The following is a 15048-nucleotide window of genomic DNA, read 5'->3' on the forward strand; positions in this document are numbered from 1 at the left end:
TAGGGGTCTAGATTTGTAGCATCTTAGTAGCTCCTGCCTTTAGAAGGGTTCTCTCTGCTTACCTAGACCTGATTTTAATTTGCGGGTTCACTTTCATTATTGTATGTTTGTGCTTAAACATTATAATTTTTTAATGGAATAAGATGGTAAGATAGAACATAAACCATTTTTCCAGATTTCCATCAACTTCAGCTTCCAGCTACATGATTTCTGTAATGTCTCTACTATATATAACTCAAGGTTCTCATTCACATTAGAACTTACTTATACACAGATCTGAAGATTTTCATTATTAGAAATAATCATAATTAGGGTTTTCCCTTTTCATGACCTCTGTATGGTAGGAGAAGGGTATACAAATTATAAAACTAAATCCTTGGTCCACTTCATAGAATATGAAATTTTTCATAATTATCAGAAACATTTGGGGCACCTGGGTAGCTCAGTCAGTTGAGCGTCCAACTTCAGGTCATGATCTCTCAGTCTGTCAGTTCAAGCCCCATGTCAGGCTCTGTGCTGACAGCTCAGAGCCTGGAGCCTGTTTCGGATTCTGTGTCTCCCTCTCTCTCTGCCCCTCCCCAACTCATGCTCTGTCTCTCTGTCAAAAATAAATAAATAAACATTTAAAAAATTTTAAAAAAATAACCATTTGTATGATTATCCTAGCTATGAATAAAAATGACATTTCTCAGAGCTCCTGGGTGCTCAGTTGGGTTAGGTGTCTGACTCTTGTTCTGCTCAGGTCATGATCTCATGGTTCATGGGATCACACCCCACACTGGGCTCTGTACTGCATGGAACCTCTTGGAATTCTCTCTGTCTCTCCCTTTACCCCTCTACCCCTCTCCCCCGCTCACATGCTCTCTCTCTCTCTTTCAAAATAAACATTACAAATTTTTTCTGTTATCCATAAATTAAAATAGTACGACTTGGAGAAAGTAATTTTGGACTCCAAGCACTAATCATAAAACAGTCTATATATTCAGAAGTCTTTAGTATGTCTCAAATATTTTAAAACTTAATTTTTATTATTAAATCAATTTACTCTCCTTCAAATTATTTCCTTTTAAGGCAAAACCAAATAAAACCAGTCTTTTCAGTTGTAACTTTTTTCCACTATTTTAAAACTTAATTTTTTTTTTTTTTTAAATTAGGCCCCACACCCAATGAGGGGCTTGAATTCATGACCCTGAGATCAAGAGTCACATGCTCTACCAACAGAGCCTGGCAGGCAGGCGCGCGTGCATGTGCGCGTGCACACACACACACGCACACACACCCTCACCCTCACCCCTCACAATTTAATTGAAAAAAAATTTTCTCTTAATGTTTTTGTTTGTTTGTTTGAGAGAGAGCACACACATGCAAGGGAGGAGGGGTGGGACGAATAGGATCTGAGTCCGACTCTCTACTGTGACAGCAGAGAGCTCAATATGGGGCTCACAAACCATGAAATCATGACCTGAGCCGAAGTCGGATGCTTAACCGACTGAACCACTCAGTGCCCCTACAACTCAGTTTTTAATGCAGATCTCAAAAATAGAATTCTCAGTTGTTATCTTCAGATTTTAATTGTTCAACGAGCTGAATTGTTTCTGTTGAGCTCATGACATGAATTTGAAAATAATTATAATAATCTATAAATATATGCAATTGGCTTTTTACACCATTTTTCTCATATACATACCTACTACTGAATACTGAAGTACATTTTTTTTTTTTTTGTCTTAGAACTTTTATCATATAAAATCTAATTCTTGGATGCCTTTGATGGCTCAGTTGGGTGGAACATGCAACTCTTGGTCATAGGTTGTGAGTTCAAACTCTACATTGGGCCTGGAGCATACTTAAAAAAATAAAATTAAAAAAAAATCTAATTCTTCATTACCAGGTTAACTCTTTGTAAGCCATCCTACCATTGAGTTGAATTAGTGGTTTTCCTGAATAAAGGGTTTTGAGTCAGAATTTAGACAGGGAACTTAGAGCAGTGTTTTTTTGTTTTTTGTTTTTTCATTTACTGATTTTCTACTGTGTTCTAATCCGGGAGCCTCATGGGATAAAGTTCTTTTTTCCGTTTTCATTTTGTCGAGTACTCAAAATAAGTTGGTTTCCATAAGGCAAGAGGCTTCATTTGGTAATAATGCTGTTTTCCGTGTAAATGTAGTGACTTCATTGTTATTTCTCAGTAGGTTTGAGGAATTACAAGTAGAATAGTAAAAGCAAAAAAATGGAGGATGAGGAGGTAGAAAACTCCAGTCTGCGTTCACAGAAAGAGATTGTGAGGATACACCATTAAGAGTAATGGGTGTCTTGGTGAGAAGAACTTGAGGGGGGGGGTTGAGTGGTCCTGGGCCCAGGTGGGCCATGCTGCCTTTGCACTGTGCAAGATGGCAGGGACACAAATGGCCAGGACTGGATGCTGACTGGCTTTTACCCCTGCTTCATGGTGAACCAACCTGTGACCTTGTAAACATTATTATTATTATTATTATTATTATTATTATTATTATTATTATTTTGGTGTTTCTGTTTGGTCCTAGTCTTTTTTGTTGAGGGAGAGAGAGAATCTTAAGCAAGCTCCACACTCAGCGTGGAGCCCAGTGAGGGGCCTAGGATCCCCTGGGATCATGAGCTGAGCTGAAATCAAGAGTCAGACGCTGAACTAACTGATTGAGCCACCCAGGTGCCTAGTCATCTTAGAAACTAATTCAAGTGGGGCGCCTGGGTGGCGCAGTCGGTTAAGCGTCCGACTTCAGCCAGGTCACGATCTCGCGGTCCGTGAGTTCGAGCCCCGCGTCAGGCTCTGGGCTGATGGCTCGGAGCCTGGAGCCTGTTTCCGATTCTGTGTCTCCCTCTCTCTCTGCCCCTCCCCCGCTCATGCTCTGTCTCTCTCTCTGTCCCAAAAATAAAAAAAAAAGTTGAAAAAAAAAATAAAAAAAAAAAAAGAAAGAAACTAATTCAAGTGACTGTTTCAAAGACTACCTTCCTCCTCTGGATTTGCTTCAGAAAACATAACCTCCTTTTCTTCAGAGGGTAGTGACCCACCTTGTAACCCAAGAGAGGTAGTTGTGGCTCCACCCAAAGCCTCTGAGCTCCAGGGCTTTGGAGAAGGGACCAGGCAGGGGTAGGAGGAGGTCTGCCTTCACACTTATGGAGGCAGCCTTAATGGCCCAGATCTGTGTGCAAGTGAACTACTAAAGCTGCCTTGTCATCCCTGTGATCTTTGATCATTCCAGGCCAGCAGTCAGCTTGCTGGACCAGTAACTTTAGCAGAAGAACCTTTTTTTCCAAACGAAATACTGCATGGAACCCCACTATATGTCAGATATAAAAGTTTTTATGTAAGTATAATTTTTTAAGTTGAGATTTATAAGAATTAGCTAAAAAGGCATTTGGGACAGTGGACTATTACAATGGGCAGAAAAAAAACATGAAATAACATGGAAATAACATGAATGACCAGTGCAGTCTGATCCATCTTAGCATTCTGTTTATTTCTGAATGTGTTTTGTTGCAAGTCGTGATAGGTGTCTTGTAGCTTTTACCTTGCCATTTGGGGGAGTCTTCAATCAGACACAAAGCAAAAGAAGCTTCATTCCAAGGAAGGTCTGCATGAAAAGCAGCTAGCAGGGCAGCACAGGTTAATTTGGCAGTGGCACATTTCAGTGTACTTTTTCCTACTATAATTTTATAAAATACAATTTTAAAAAGTTGAAATCCCAATCAGACATTTGTTGAGCCCTTAAAACACCTCCCTAGAGCTTTGTGGGTCTCCAGAACAATTTGAAAACCATTTCCAAAACAAAATTGCTGCATTCCCCTTGATGAGTAGAGCTGCCCCTAATTGGTGCCTGTCCTTTGATAGTAGACAGAATTCCTACCACCCTGCAGTTTAAAATAGGCCTTAAGCGGCTCCTGGGTGGCTCAGTCGGTTAAGTGTCCAATTTTGGCTCAGGTCATGATCTCATGGTTCGTGGGTTCGAGGCCTGCATCAGGTTCTGTGCTGACAGTTCAGAGCCTGGAACGTGCTTCAGATTCTGTGTGTGTGTCTCTCTCTGCCTAACCCTGCTCACACTCTGTTTCTCTCTCTCAAAAATGAATAAAACATTTTTTTTTTTAATTTAAAATAGGCCTTAAAAGATGCTCAAAGCTGAGCTTCCTTCCCTCTGTGACTGCCCCACAGAGGGGAGGGGAGCCAGGAATGGACAACTCAGGGAGACATTATTGCTGCTTGGGGAAAGCAGCATGGTTACTGAGGTTTTGGTGACAGCAGTTCCACCCCATGTAAATTAAGGCGGAGACACATTTTGTGTGTGTGTGTGTGTGTGTGTGTGTGTGTGTGTGTGTGTGTGTGACTTCACTGTAACCATTCTCAGAGAGTTAAGTGTTCATTTCTGTCCTGTTGGAGTTTTAGTAACCAGGATGGGGAGAAAAAAGGGTGCTTTTATGCTCAGAAGCTGCTTCACTTACTATATAATCTTGGCACCTGAAGAGAAGTGCAGTGAGCTTATTGGTAGGTTCCTTTGGATAAAACAGTGTGTATTATTTAAAATAAACTTTCGGGGTGCCTGGGTGGCTCGGTCAGTTAAGCGTCTGACTTCGGCTCAGGTCATGATCTCGCGGTTTGTGAGTTCGGACCCCGTGTTGGGCTCTGTGCTGACAGCTCAGAGCCTGGAGCCTGCTTCAGATTCTGTGTCTCCCTCTCCCCCTCCCCTGCTCACACTCTGACTCTCTGTATTTCAATAATAAATAAACGTTTAAAAAAAAAAAAGTAAACTTTCTTGGGGTACCTGGGTGGCTCAGTCAGTTAAGCGTCCGACTTCGGCTCAGGTCATGATCTCACAGTTCGTGGGTTCGACCCCCATGTCAGGCTGTATTCTAAAAGCCCAGAGCCTGAAGCCTGCTTCAAATTGTGTGTCTCCCTCTCTATCTGCCCCTCCCCCACTCTGTCTCTGTGTCTCTCAAAAATAAATAAACATTAAAAACAAAAACAAAATAATAAAGTAAACTTTGGGGTGCCTGGGTGGCTCAGTCAGTTAAGCTTCTGACTTTGGCTCAGGTCATGATCTCACAGCTCCTGAGTTCGAGCCCTGTGTTGGACTCTGTGCTGACAGCTCAGAGCCTGGAGCTTGCTTCAGATTCTGTCTCCCTCTCTCTCTGCCCTCTCCACGCTTGTGAATGTGCACACGCTCTTGCTCTCGTGCTCGTTAGCTCTCTCTCTCTCTCTCTCTCAAATATAAATAAATGTTAAAAAAATTATTTTCTTTTAATTTTTTTAAACGTTTATTTATTTTTGAGACAGAGAGAGACAGGACATGAACAGGGGAGGGGCAGAGAGAGAGAGAGACACAGAATCTGAAACAGGCTCCAGGCTCTGAGCGGTCAGCACAGCGCCCAACGCGGGGCTCGAACTCACAGACCGTGAGATCATGACCTGTGCCGAAGTCAGACGCTTAACTGACCGAGCCACCCAGGCGCCCCCCCCCCCAAAAATTATTTTTAAATAAAGTAAACTTTCTTTGGGGGGCGCCTGGGTGGCTCAATCAGTTGAGCATCCATCTTTGATTTCGGCTCAGGTCATGATCTCGTAGTTCATGGGATCGAGCCATCTCTGCACTGACAGTAGGAAGCTTGCTTGGGATTCTCTGTTCCCTCTCTCTGCCCCTCCCCTGCTTGCACTTACTTGCTTGCTCTCAAAAAATAAATATTCAAAAATAAATAAATAAACTTTATTTTTCTCCTGTTTGCAGAGAAAATGCTGACTTTGTCTTCTTTCTCCATCCTTACAGGTTGGTGACATTGTGAAAGTCACAAGAATGAATATAAATGGCCAGTGGGAAGGCGAAGTGAATGGGCGCAAAGGGCTTTTCCCCTTTACACATGTCAAAATCATTGACCCTCAAAACCCTGATGAAAACGAGTGATTGCTGTTGCCTGTTTCCTGCTGCTTCGTTGTTCTGCCTGTCATAGTCTTCTTTGAAGTGGGAAAGCATTCTCTCTCATAGGCAAGTTACACTGCATTGCCGATGTCCAGCTTTCTGCAGAGTGGCGGTCTCTCACACCCATTTGGAATGCACACAGTGGCTGCCTCGGCATTTGTATCATAGTCGTGTTGTCAAGAGTAGCCGATTTTAGAGTTCTTTTGGATCATAAACTGGAAGTACTGGTGGAAGCACACAAGTGGAGAGAAGTTGACGAGGAAATGGTCTGTCTTCTCATCACTGCCCTGTTTGTACTTGTGACTGATTCTGTCATGTTCATCAGATGGAGCTTGAGGCTGTGATGAGACATTGCACGTTGCTGTTCCACAGAGCAGTGGCTCAGTTGCCATTTTGTTTTTCGTTTGAAGAACAGAGCAAATGAACCTTACAGAAGAGGGAATTCTGTCCTTAACTCCCCAAATCTGGCTCTTCTTTTTTCCTTTTGGTTTGGTTTTGGAAGACTTAATTAGATTTGTGTGTTCTGAACAGGTTTTTAACTAGAGGGTTGGATTTTTGTGGTATTGTAAGGAATGACTCGTGCCTCTGAGCTTCCAAACTGAAGCTGCTGTAACTAAAGGAAAAAACAGCCCTGAAGCAGAGGCCTTTATTGTCTTGGTTGCCAATTGTACCTTGTTTTGCCATATTGCAAACAGCCCACAAAAGATCAGTCATAGTGTGCCAAGCTGTGTGCATGGCCTCTTGGATTACATTGTCCCCAAAAGCATCAGAGTGAGGGGTGATTTGGGGAAACCTTTGCTTACCTTGTTTGCCAGTGACAGGAGCAATGTGGGGGGCGCACTTAGCCAATTTTCTGTCTACTGTTTCAGTGAATACACCCCTTTAAGGTATAGGAATTAAGTTTCTTTAAAAAATGAAGTTGTTCATAGAATCATTGAAATAATTAATGAATCTTTAAATTCTACTCACTGAGGCTCACTCCTCGCCACCACAGCCCAAGTTCACAAGGCTGCCAGAGAAAGATGGTGCTGCTAATACTGGTTCCCCAGTCTGTATGTCTCTGATGCCCTCAGGCAAAGAAAATGTAAGCTCTGCAAATTGGTTAATGCATTTAATGTCTAAGATTTTAGTCACTAGGGAGAACCATTAACCATTTAGCAATTTGATGTTATTGTTTCCTTGTTAGCTAAAAAAAGGGCTGTTCATATAAGCCCGCTTGATACAAATGTGTGGCTGATCCCTCGACTGGTGCACATAGCAGATTAGGATTCTGGAACCTTCATGCAGTTCAGTCTGCTCTCCCTTCTGGAAACTGGTGAAGACAGGCCTCAGCTCAGAATGAATACAGAAGACCTAGAAATGTAGCAGCCACCTAATGAGTAACTGCATCATTTGCTGAGCGTCTGCTGTAGCCATGGCCCTGTGTCCCAAGGGTCTTAGGTTTGGAGGGCTAGAGCAATATATTCTGATGACGGAACCAGCAAAACAACCATTTTTTCAGTCTGTCTTTAAATCCATGTTTCATTTGGCTGGTATCTGCCATATGGAAGAATCTTGAAAGTGTTCTTGTGATAAAGTTAATGATCAGTTGGGAAAAAAATCACTGGCTGCCTGTCTGTGGTCTTCCCAGAAAAAAATGCAATCTGCTCTCCCTAGTCAGGGAGAACTGTGGCCACTTCTTGCTCTGAAGGTGCCTCTCCGTTGTAGTTGCCTCATACTCATTTCGGGCCCAGCCTAGCTCCCACAGTAAGTGGTACGTGTGTGGCAGCATTCCTGCTCTCTGCCTGGACGCAGCACTTGCCTTGCAACCAGTGACCCAGTACTAAGGGGGTTGTGAGCATTATATGTGCCTTGTTTAAAGAAGGCACAAACCTTAAGACTTCTTTTAGCCAAATTTAGCTGAGGGGCTTGGTTCAGAGTATAAGAAGTATATGGCCATTTTGGAAAGCAGGGTTTCCTTTCAGCTATGTCTGCTGGCCCATGGCAAGACCCACCTCGTGTAGAGCACTTCAGAATCAGAACACCCCACAAACCTACTTTGGCTTCATAATAAGTCTGCTTGTCACTTCAGCCCACGTACATGTCTCCAGGGCTGCCCAAGAGATTGGGAGCCTGAAATATGGTGAACCTTGAGTTCTGAACTCTCAAGATACGTGCCAAAAGTAGTACCTTTTTGACTTAGGACCTTATTAGTTTTCTCATCAGGCAGGGAAATTCTCTTCATCACACTAAATATACAGAAGACCGCATCCTTGCCTCAGCTTCATGCCTGGGTTCCCCAGTGATTGGGAAAGACTTCCTGTTTCAGAAAGCAATGCGAATCTTCCAGAGGAGCTGCCTTCCCTCCTTGGTTGGTCTCCTTTTAAGATTGTTCATTATTGCTACTTGGCTCTGCTCTACTGTGTGTCACCTAAGAAGATATTTGGATATTAAATTAACTCGGGAACTGAACAAATTATGAAGGGCATTGACAGTTTGATTCAAAACTTGTTTATCCTGAAAAGGACCTCCCATGCAGGAGTTGTTCTTGTCATTTCTTCATGGTGTGTTACCACCTGATGGCATGGTTAGAGAGGAGCACGCGTTGACTAGCTGCCATTTGACAACTTTGGTCACCCAGACAAGACACCTTCTGTGCTCATGTTGGAAAACTGAAAGGGGGGGAAAGACAGCTGCTCCCTCCTTGGAGCTGAAGGATCCCTGGCTCCATGCTAACTTTCTTTTACAGCTGTTTACAGACAAGACAGGCCGAGGCAGACGGCCACTGCTCTTGTAATGTTTGCTCAGAGGAATATGACCATTTTATTTTTGAAAAGGGATGATATGTTTTTTTGCCAGGTGTTTATAATTTAATCCTTTAATATTATGTTCATTAACCTCTTAAAATGAGTGACTTTTGATTATTTTAACACAGTACCTAAGACTAATGCTTTCTGTGGACACCACTGAGCTCTGCCTCAAACTCCACCCTCTGGGACCAGAGACCTAACTCTGGTTAACTGATATCAGTGTGGTAACTGAGCTGGTTGTATATTCTAAAAGAGTAGAAGGACAGTTCCCTGACACAGGGTTGTTGTCTCTGCAGGAGGAACAGTGGCCTTGCTTCTAGACGGTCTTCACTGTGTGTTTTAAAATGACAACAACAACAACAACACAAAACTTTTGACCTGTAACTTAAAGATCATAAACTTCAGGCAATAATATTTTCTGTGTAAGCTTTTAAAATTATTTTTGGGGATCATAGCTTGTTTTATTTTGTGCTATAAAATTAACAGTATTAAATGACTTATATTCTTAGAACATTGAGTGTCTTTTCTTAACAGATTAGTGCCTTTTTATTTTTGTATTCATTTTACGTTACTGATCCCGGCATCAGAACCCTTGTTTCCATGGCCTGTTTGTACATTGTCTCAATAAAACTTGCATCAGCCGGTGGTGGCAGCAGCGGCTTTGGTGTTTCGGTGTCTCCTCAGTGCTGCCTGGAGGCTCTCAGCCCATATCAACCTCCCAGTCAGTTTAGCACCTGATGAATGCCTGTGAAACACAGAAACAACTGGTGCCTCTCCTAGGGTGCGTCTTGCATTGGCCCTTCCCCACACTTGGAGCCCCCTACAAAAGAGAAACAGCTGGTTCCCAATGTGTGAGCACAGTAGGTGCTGTAGGGGGCTGGTGCTCAGTCTTGGCCTTCTGAAGATGAAGCAATAGTTGCCACAGTTTACACCACCAAGGTCCCTTCTAGGCACCTGTATCTGAAGACGTCTGTTAAATATTTGTTCAGCACAAGCTACCCAGGGTTGAATGGTTTCAAGTGGAACTAATTCCTAAAAAACAAGCAGCCTCTTCTGTTTCTGTCTATATATAGCCTTCCTGATAAACTCCAGGGACCTTCAGGTAGACAGCTGGAGGTGGGGGTAGGGATGACACTTTCCTGACACATCCCCTGAGTCAGAGCCCTGTTCTCACACATAATTTGTGTATGTATTGAGAGGTCCACATTTCTTTGTAGTAAAACCTCCAAAAGTGAGTTTCAGGAAGTGATACCAGTCCATATTTATGCTTAAATGTACTCCCTAGCTTCTACTTTCAGGGTAGTGCAGAATTTGAAAGAAAAGTTTGCCTTGAATGGGAATACAAAACTGTTAAGTTATTCTGGAAGACACAGTGCCCTAGAGACACCTTTGAAGAATACTTGGTTTGAAAAGGTGTATTTTGAGCAGCAGTACTGAGCTGGGTACCTCTGTGGCAGGAAAAACCCTTGGAAATGGGACCAGGTGAGGGTGGCTGTCCCTCCACCTTCCTCTGCTGAGTTAGCCTCTGCACACCAGCAGAGGCCAGTGCCCAGATCTTGAAACCTCACTCCACAGTAAAAACTGTGACATTGCTGCACTTTTCACATGGTCTCCTCCTCGGTCCTTGTTCTGGGAGGCTCTTCTCTTGCCTAGGCATGGGCCCTCTTCCCCAGCCCTTTCTCGGGATCTGACCTTGATCTTGAAGTCTCCGTGCACACCTTGGTTCCCCAAGTCTTCGCAACCTAAGCTGGAGGGAATCCCTGTCCCCGCCCTAGAGAGCTCATAGTGCAGACGGGGTGAAGGTGGCTCGAGACAGTGGGAGCTGCTGTGGAGCCCTCGGTGGGTTCAGGATGGCTTCTTGGCTGCTTAGGGGAAGAGAAATCAACGAAATCCGGGTGGAGGGAACAGCTCAGGGCTGGAGAGTGCCTGGCTTTGTCATAGCCCCTGGAGACCTCAGGTGACCTGCCCTTCCTCGATCCCTTTTTTAAGTTCTCCAGAGGTGTATGCAGCCAAGTTTGAGAACTACTTGTGCCACTGAAGCCCCTCACTCCTGCGCCTCCAGCTCTCCGAAGTCTTGGGCCAAGGGGCTGTGGTCTATGTTCTGCCTGTGCTAGGAGAGCAAGACTGGAGTCCGCCGGGGCGAGAACCCAAGCCCAACCCCACGGGAAGACTGCCAGTTGGGATTGCCAGTTGCCGTCCCGCCTTTAAGCGAAAGACCCCGAGGGTAGAAGACCCGGACGCCTTCGGACAGCAGTGCGCAGGCGCGGCCCACACACACCTGGTACTCCCAGGAGTCCTGGGCTCGAAGCCCGGCTGCAGCACGTACTCCGGCGCGGCTGCGTCACCTAGACTCCGGTTCTCCGCTTTTCGGACCGGCTCTGGGGACCACCACCACCGCGTCCTCCAGACCCCTTCCACCCGACCCCGCCACTGCCCACGCCTAGATGCGGCCGTCGGTCCCGGGGGCAGCCGCCGCTGAGTCGGGGGCAGGAGGACAATCACCCGGAGGGATGGAGAGGAGGACCCCGGGAGGGGTGAGGGTAGAGAACACAGTGCACTGGGGCCGCAGGAGGCTCCCTCCCCGCCCTCAGGTCCCAGAAAGGGTTTGCCCTTTTCCGGACGTTGTCCAGAGCGCATGGCTCTCGGGTGAGGTCCCCGGCGGCTGGAGAGATCGCGGGCTGTGGGGTCTGGCTACCCTGGGCTTCCTGGTGGCAGGGCCGAGGGCCAGGTAGGGTGGCAAACAGAAGGTGGGGAGACCGAAGCGGGGCCCGGTGGCCGTCAGCGCTACCCTTTTCCGGACGGCTTCCCGGGGCCAACGAATTTGCCCTCGCAGGGCTCCTGGGCTCGGGGCCCTACGAAACCTGGGTCCTGGCGGCTCCGGAGGGCAGGGCTGGTGTGTCTCAGCTTTGCCTTCTCTGAAATGGAGGCGGGCACAGGTGAAGGAGGGGCTGGGGGCGTGGCTAAGGCGGCGCGCTTTGAGGGCAACCTACACCCACCCGCCCGAGAGCCCCGCGGAATGTGCTGTGCAGGCTGAATCTGAGGCAGCGGCTGGGTGGGGGCAGGCGGCGGGGATGTCCTCTGAGTGGGCTCCAGGAGCTGCCCACCAGCCGAGTCCTGGAAAGAGGGAGTGAGTGAGTTACTGGGAGTCTGCCCCGTAACTGCGTCCAGGACGGGCACCAAGAGGAAGAGAGACCTGGGCAGGGGCTGTGCCAGGCCCAGTGACCAGAGGAAAAGGACCCAAGCCCCAGTGCCAGCCATTCGCGAATAGTGGTTTGAAGCCCACTTGAGCTCCCCCAAAACAGCTCTGAGGAGTTTGGGGGATTTGACTTTGGCTTCAGCGTTGGAGGAAAAACATCCATAGGATGCAGCATTCAAAATACGGGTATCTGAAGAAGCACATCCCTTCCACTGTCCATTCCACTCCCCAGGATCTCCCTGTTTCTAGTTTATTATGTATTATATATTTGATAATATATTAATATAATTATGTATATTTCCAGAATTTTTCTATAACATACAAGCAAATATACCTCTGTAAATATCCTTTCTAAATGTTTTCTGTTCAGAAAGGTAGCATAGATTACTTACTTACTGTTCTGTACCTTGCTTTATTTCCCCAGTCTGTTTTAAAGATTACTGTCTTTGTTCTTTTTCACCACATGATATAGATGTACGGTTACTCATTCAACAATCCACTATTGATGGACATGTATGTCCTTTCCAAGGAGGTCAGGTGCATTAAAATGAGCTGCTCCAAGTGGGATTGCTGGATCAAAGGCTCTGGGTATTTGCAGTTTTTAGAGGTGTTGCCAAATTGCCCTCTGTAGGGTAACTTACACTTTCACCAGAGATGTATAAGAAAATATTTACAACATTTTTCCAAACCCATTGTAGACCCGTTTTATGGGTGAACAGTATTCCTCCACGTGGCTGAGGTAGCTTAAACCAGGACATTTGTCATTGAGGGTGTGGAAGTTGTTGCCAATCCTTCTGATGATAGAAAATCTTCAGGTCTAAGTAAGGGCCACAAGGGCATGGCCCACCTTCCAGCCCTCAAGCTGACTGTGGCTCAATCCTCGCCCCAGGTGCCTCCTGACCTTCTGGTCCCTCTGCCCCATTCCAACCCAGTGCCAGTCCTACTTGTTGGTGTGTTTTTTTACTGAAGACACATGGGGTGAAAACCCCTCACCCAGCTGCTCTTGGGCCCTGTAACATACCTCCATGCTATGCTCCTGCCCAGAACTCAGCACCCAAGCCAGTCTGGGCTGGCACATTTTGAATTCCCCAGAATTTGCCATCATACCTCCTTGCCTTTCCCTGGACATTCCTTCTGCCTGGATGCCCATCTCCTCTCTGTTGAACTCCTAAGGGCCTGTCTGTCCTCAGTCCTTGCCACCCCCTAGTAAAACCCTTCTGGACTTTCTCTCCCTCCAGGAGGACTAGAATTAGGACTGGGTACCCCATAACCTGGAAACAGGACAGTCCTGGCAGCAAGCCAGCAGCTTGGGGAGGGACATGGTGGGGCTGAAGAGGTCAATAGGAGCTGGAGCTGGCCTCTACAGTCAGAGAACCCAGAACGGTGTTCACACTGTGTAGACCAACCGGGCTGGGGGGAGGATAGGCTTCAGTAGCTACAGCAAGTCAGGGATGAGCCTGGGATATGGGGTTTGTCTCAGGGTCCCCGAACTGGAGATCCCCTAACTTCTGTTTCTATATGAATGAATCACCCTGTAGCTGTGGGCACAGCTGGCCTTAACTCAAGCGTTGGCTGTGCTGTATCAGCCCCCAAGATTTCATGGGAGTCAGTTAGATAAACTTAGGTCTCTGTATCTGGAAATCCACCTAAGTCTGGCAGGGAAGAGGCTGGCTGCCCTCAGAACCCCAAAGCTCAGGTAGGCCCTGCTGACCCTCAGACTTGCCTCCAAGGGGCGCCAGTGTCAATCCCAATGTTCAACATTGCCTCTATCTCATGTTCCAAAGGATCTCCCTACACACCTTGGCGTCCAGCCCCTAGTCTGAGGAGAACCGGGAACAGGAGAAACTGACAGGAGCTGGTAGATGGAAGGAGAACAGAGACAGGCTTGGACAGGGATCACCTACACACACCCGCTTCTCAAACCTTGGCAACCCCCTCCCTGCCTTTGGGGTGTCTGCTAGGTCTAGGGGTCTCTCAGCCACTTCAGGTCACCTTTCTACATCTCAGCCTGGGGTTCCATTTCCCTCTTTGCTAACATCCCATTGGATATTTTCCAAGCCAGATGTTATGGTCTTTCCCTGCCACATTTCTCCTCCAGGCCTCAGCCCCTCACCCACCTGCATAAGTGTGACCCATGCAGGCTCTGGTCCTGCCCCTGGGTGAGACTTAGCCTTCTGAATTCCCCCATCTGTAAAATGAGGGAGAGTGTTGCTTGTCCCCCTGGGCAGGGTGGGACATAAATAAAGGACGTTCTCTGAAGGCTGTATCTGCCTGGCATAGGTGACTGTTACTGCTGTTGTTTTTGTCATCCTTACAGGAAAGCAAAGTCCAAAAAGGGGAGAGGTGGCAAAAAAAAAAAAAAAGAGAACCCAACACGAGCCACTAAAGGAGCACTAATAAGACACAGAGCTGATGGGCCCTGATGTGTTTAATGATAGATGTGACATCACTTCCCCAGAAAGTATCATTCATTCATTTCCCACATAGTCACTGAGTTCCAGTTTGCGGGAGGTACAAGCTCAACCTGAACACAATGCGAAGATCAGGACAGTCAGGACAGTGAAACAGGAGGGAACCAGGAGCCAGGATATCAGGGCCTGATCAAGTTCCAGTCTGGGGAGGCTGGTCAGGGAGGGCTTCCTGGAAGAGGGGACATACCGTCAGGGGGCATTATGATTTATAGGAATCCAGGAAGTTCTCCTGATATAATGACAGATGGGAAAAAGAAAATGTAATAAAATATAATTTAAAATAGACCGTATTAAGTGTAGGGAGAAGGCAGACCAAAGAGACTGAGCCTCCTAAGGTAGTCAGGTTACCTATGGGGTAGTGGGAAATGATTTGGATTTTCCTTCTTGGGGAGCTTACTCCGGGTGATTCAACTCCCACTCCCCACGTCACTCCTCCGCCGACGATTCGAAGACTTAGGAAAGAAAGAAAAGAAGCAAGAATCAGATCCGGTGCGCTGCCCAGCTATGCGCCCCTCTAAGGTCCAGAGGATCCCTGGGAACCCAAACCCAGCCGGCGGCGTCCATGGCCAGAAGGGCCCCCGAATGCCTCCCCATACCCCGCGACCCTTTGTGAGGACTCTGAAGCCACCGGCCTGACCCCTGACCTGGAACCG

At 46.6% G+C, this 15048-nt stretch overlaps 1 protein-coding gene across 2 annotated transcripts in view; it reads left to right on the forward strand.

The window, feature by feature from the left end:
* The window catches only part of CRKL (CRK like proto-oncogene, adaptor protein), a 37728-nt gene extending 28340 nt beyond the window's left edge, over positions 1 to 9388 (forward strand). The window contains exon 3 of one of the 2 annotated variants that reach the window (XM_049619752.1): positions 3237 to 5226. In XM_049619752.1, the coding sequence (XP_049475709.1) occupies positions 3237 to 3359 (123 nt within the window). In that variant the 3' untranslated portion in view covers positions 3360 to 5226. Of the gene's footprint in view, positions 1 to 3236; positions 5227 to 5789 lie in introns of those variants that run through there. The other variant, XM_049619749.1, reaches the window with a different exon arrangement.
* The last annotated feature ends 5660 nt before the right edge of the window (positions 9389 to 15048 follow it).

The sequence above is a fragment of the Panthera uncia genome (genome assembly GCF_023721935.1).
Source record: "Panthera uncia isolate 11264 chromosome D3 unlocalized genomic scaffold, Puncia_PCG_1.0 HiC_scaffold_8, whole genome shotgun sequence".
Taxonomy (NCBI): Eukaryota; Metazoa; Chordata; class Mammalia; order Carnivora; family Felidae; genus Panthera; species Panthera uncia.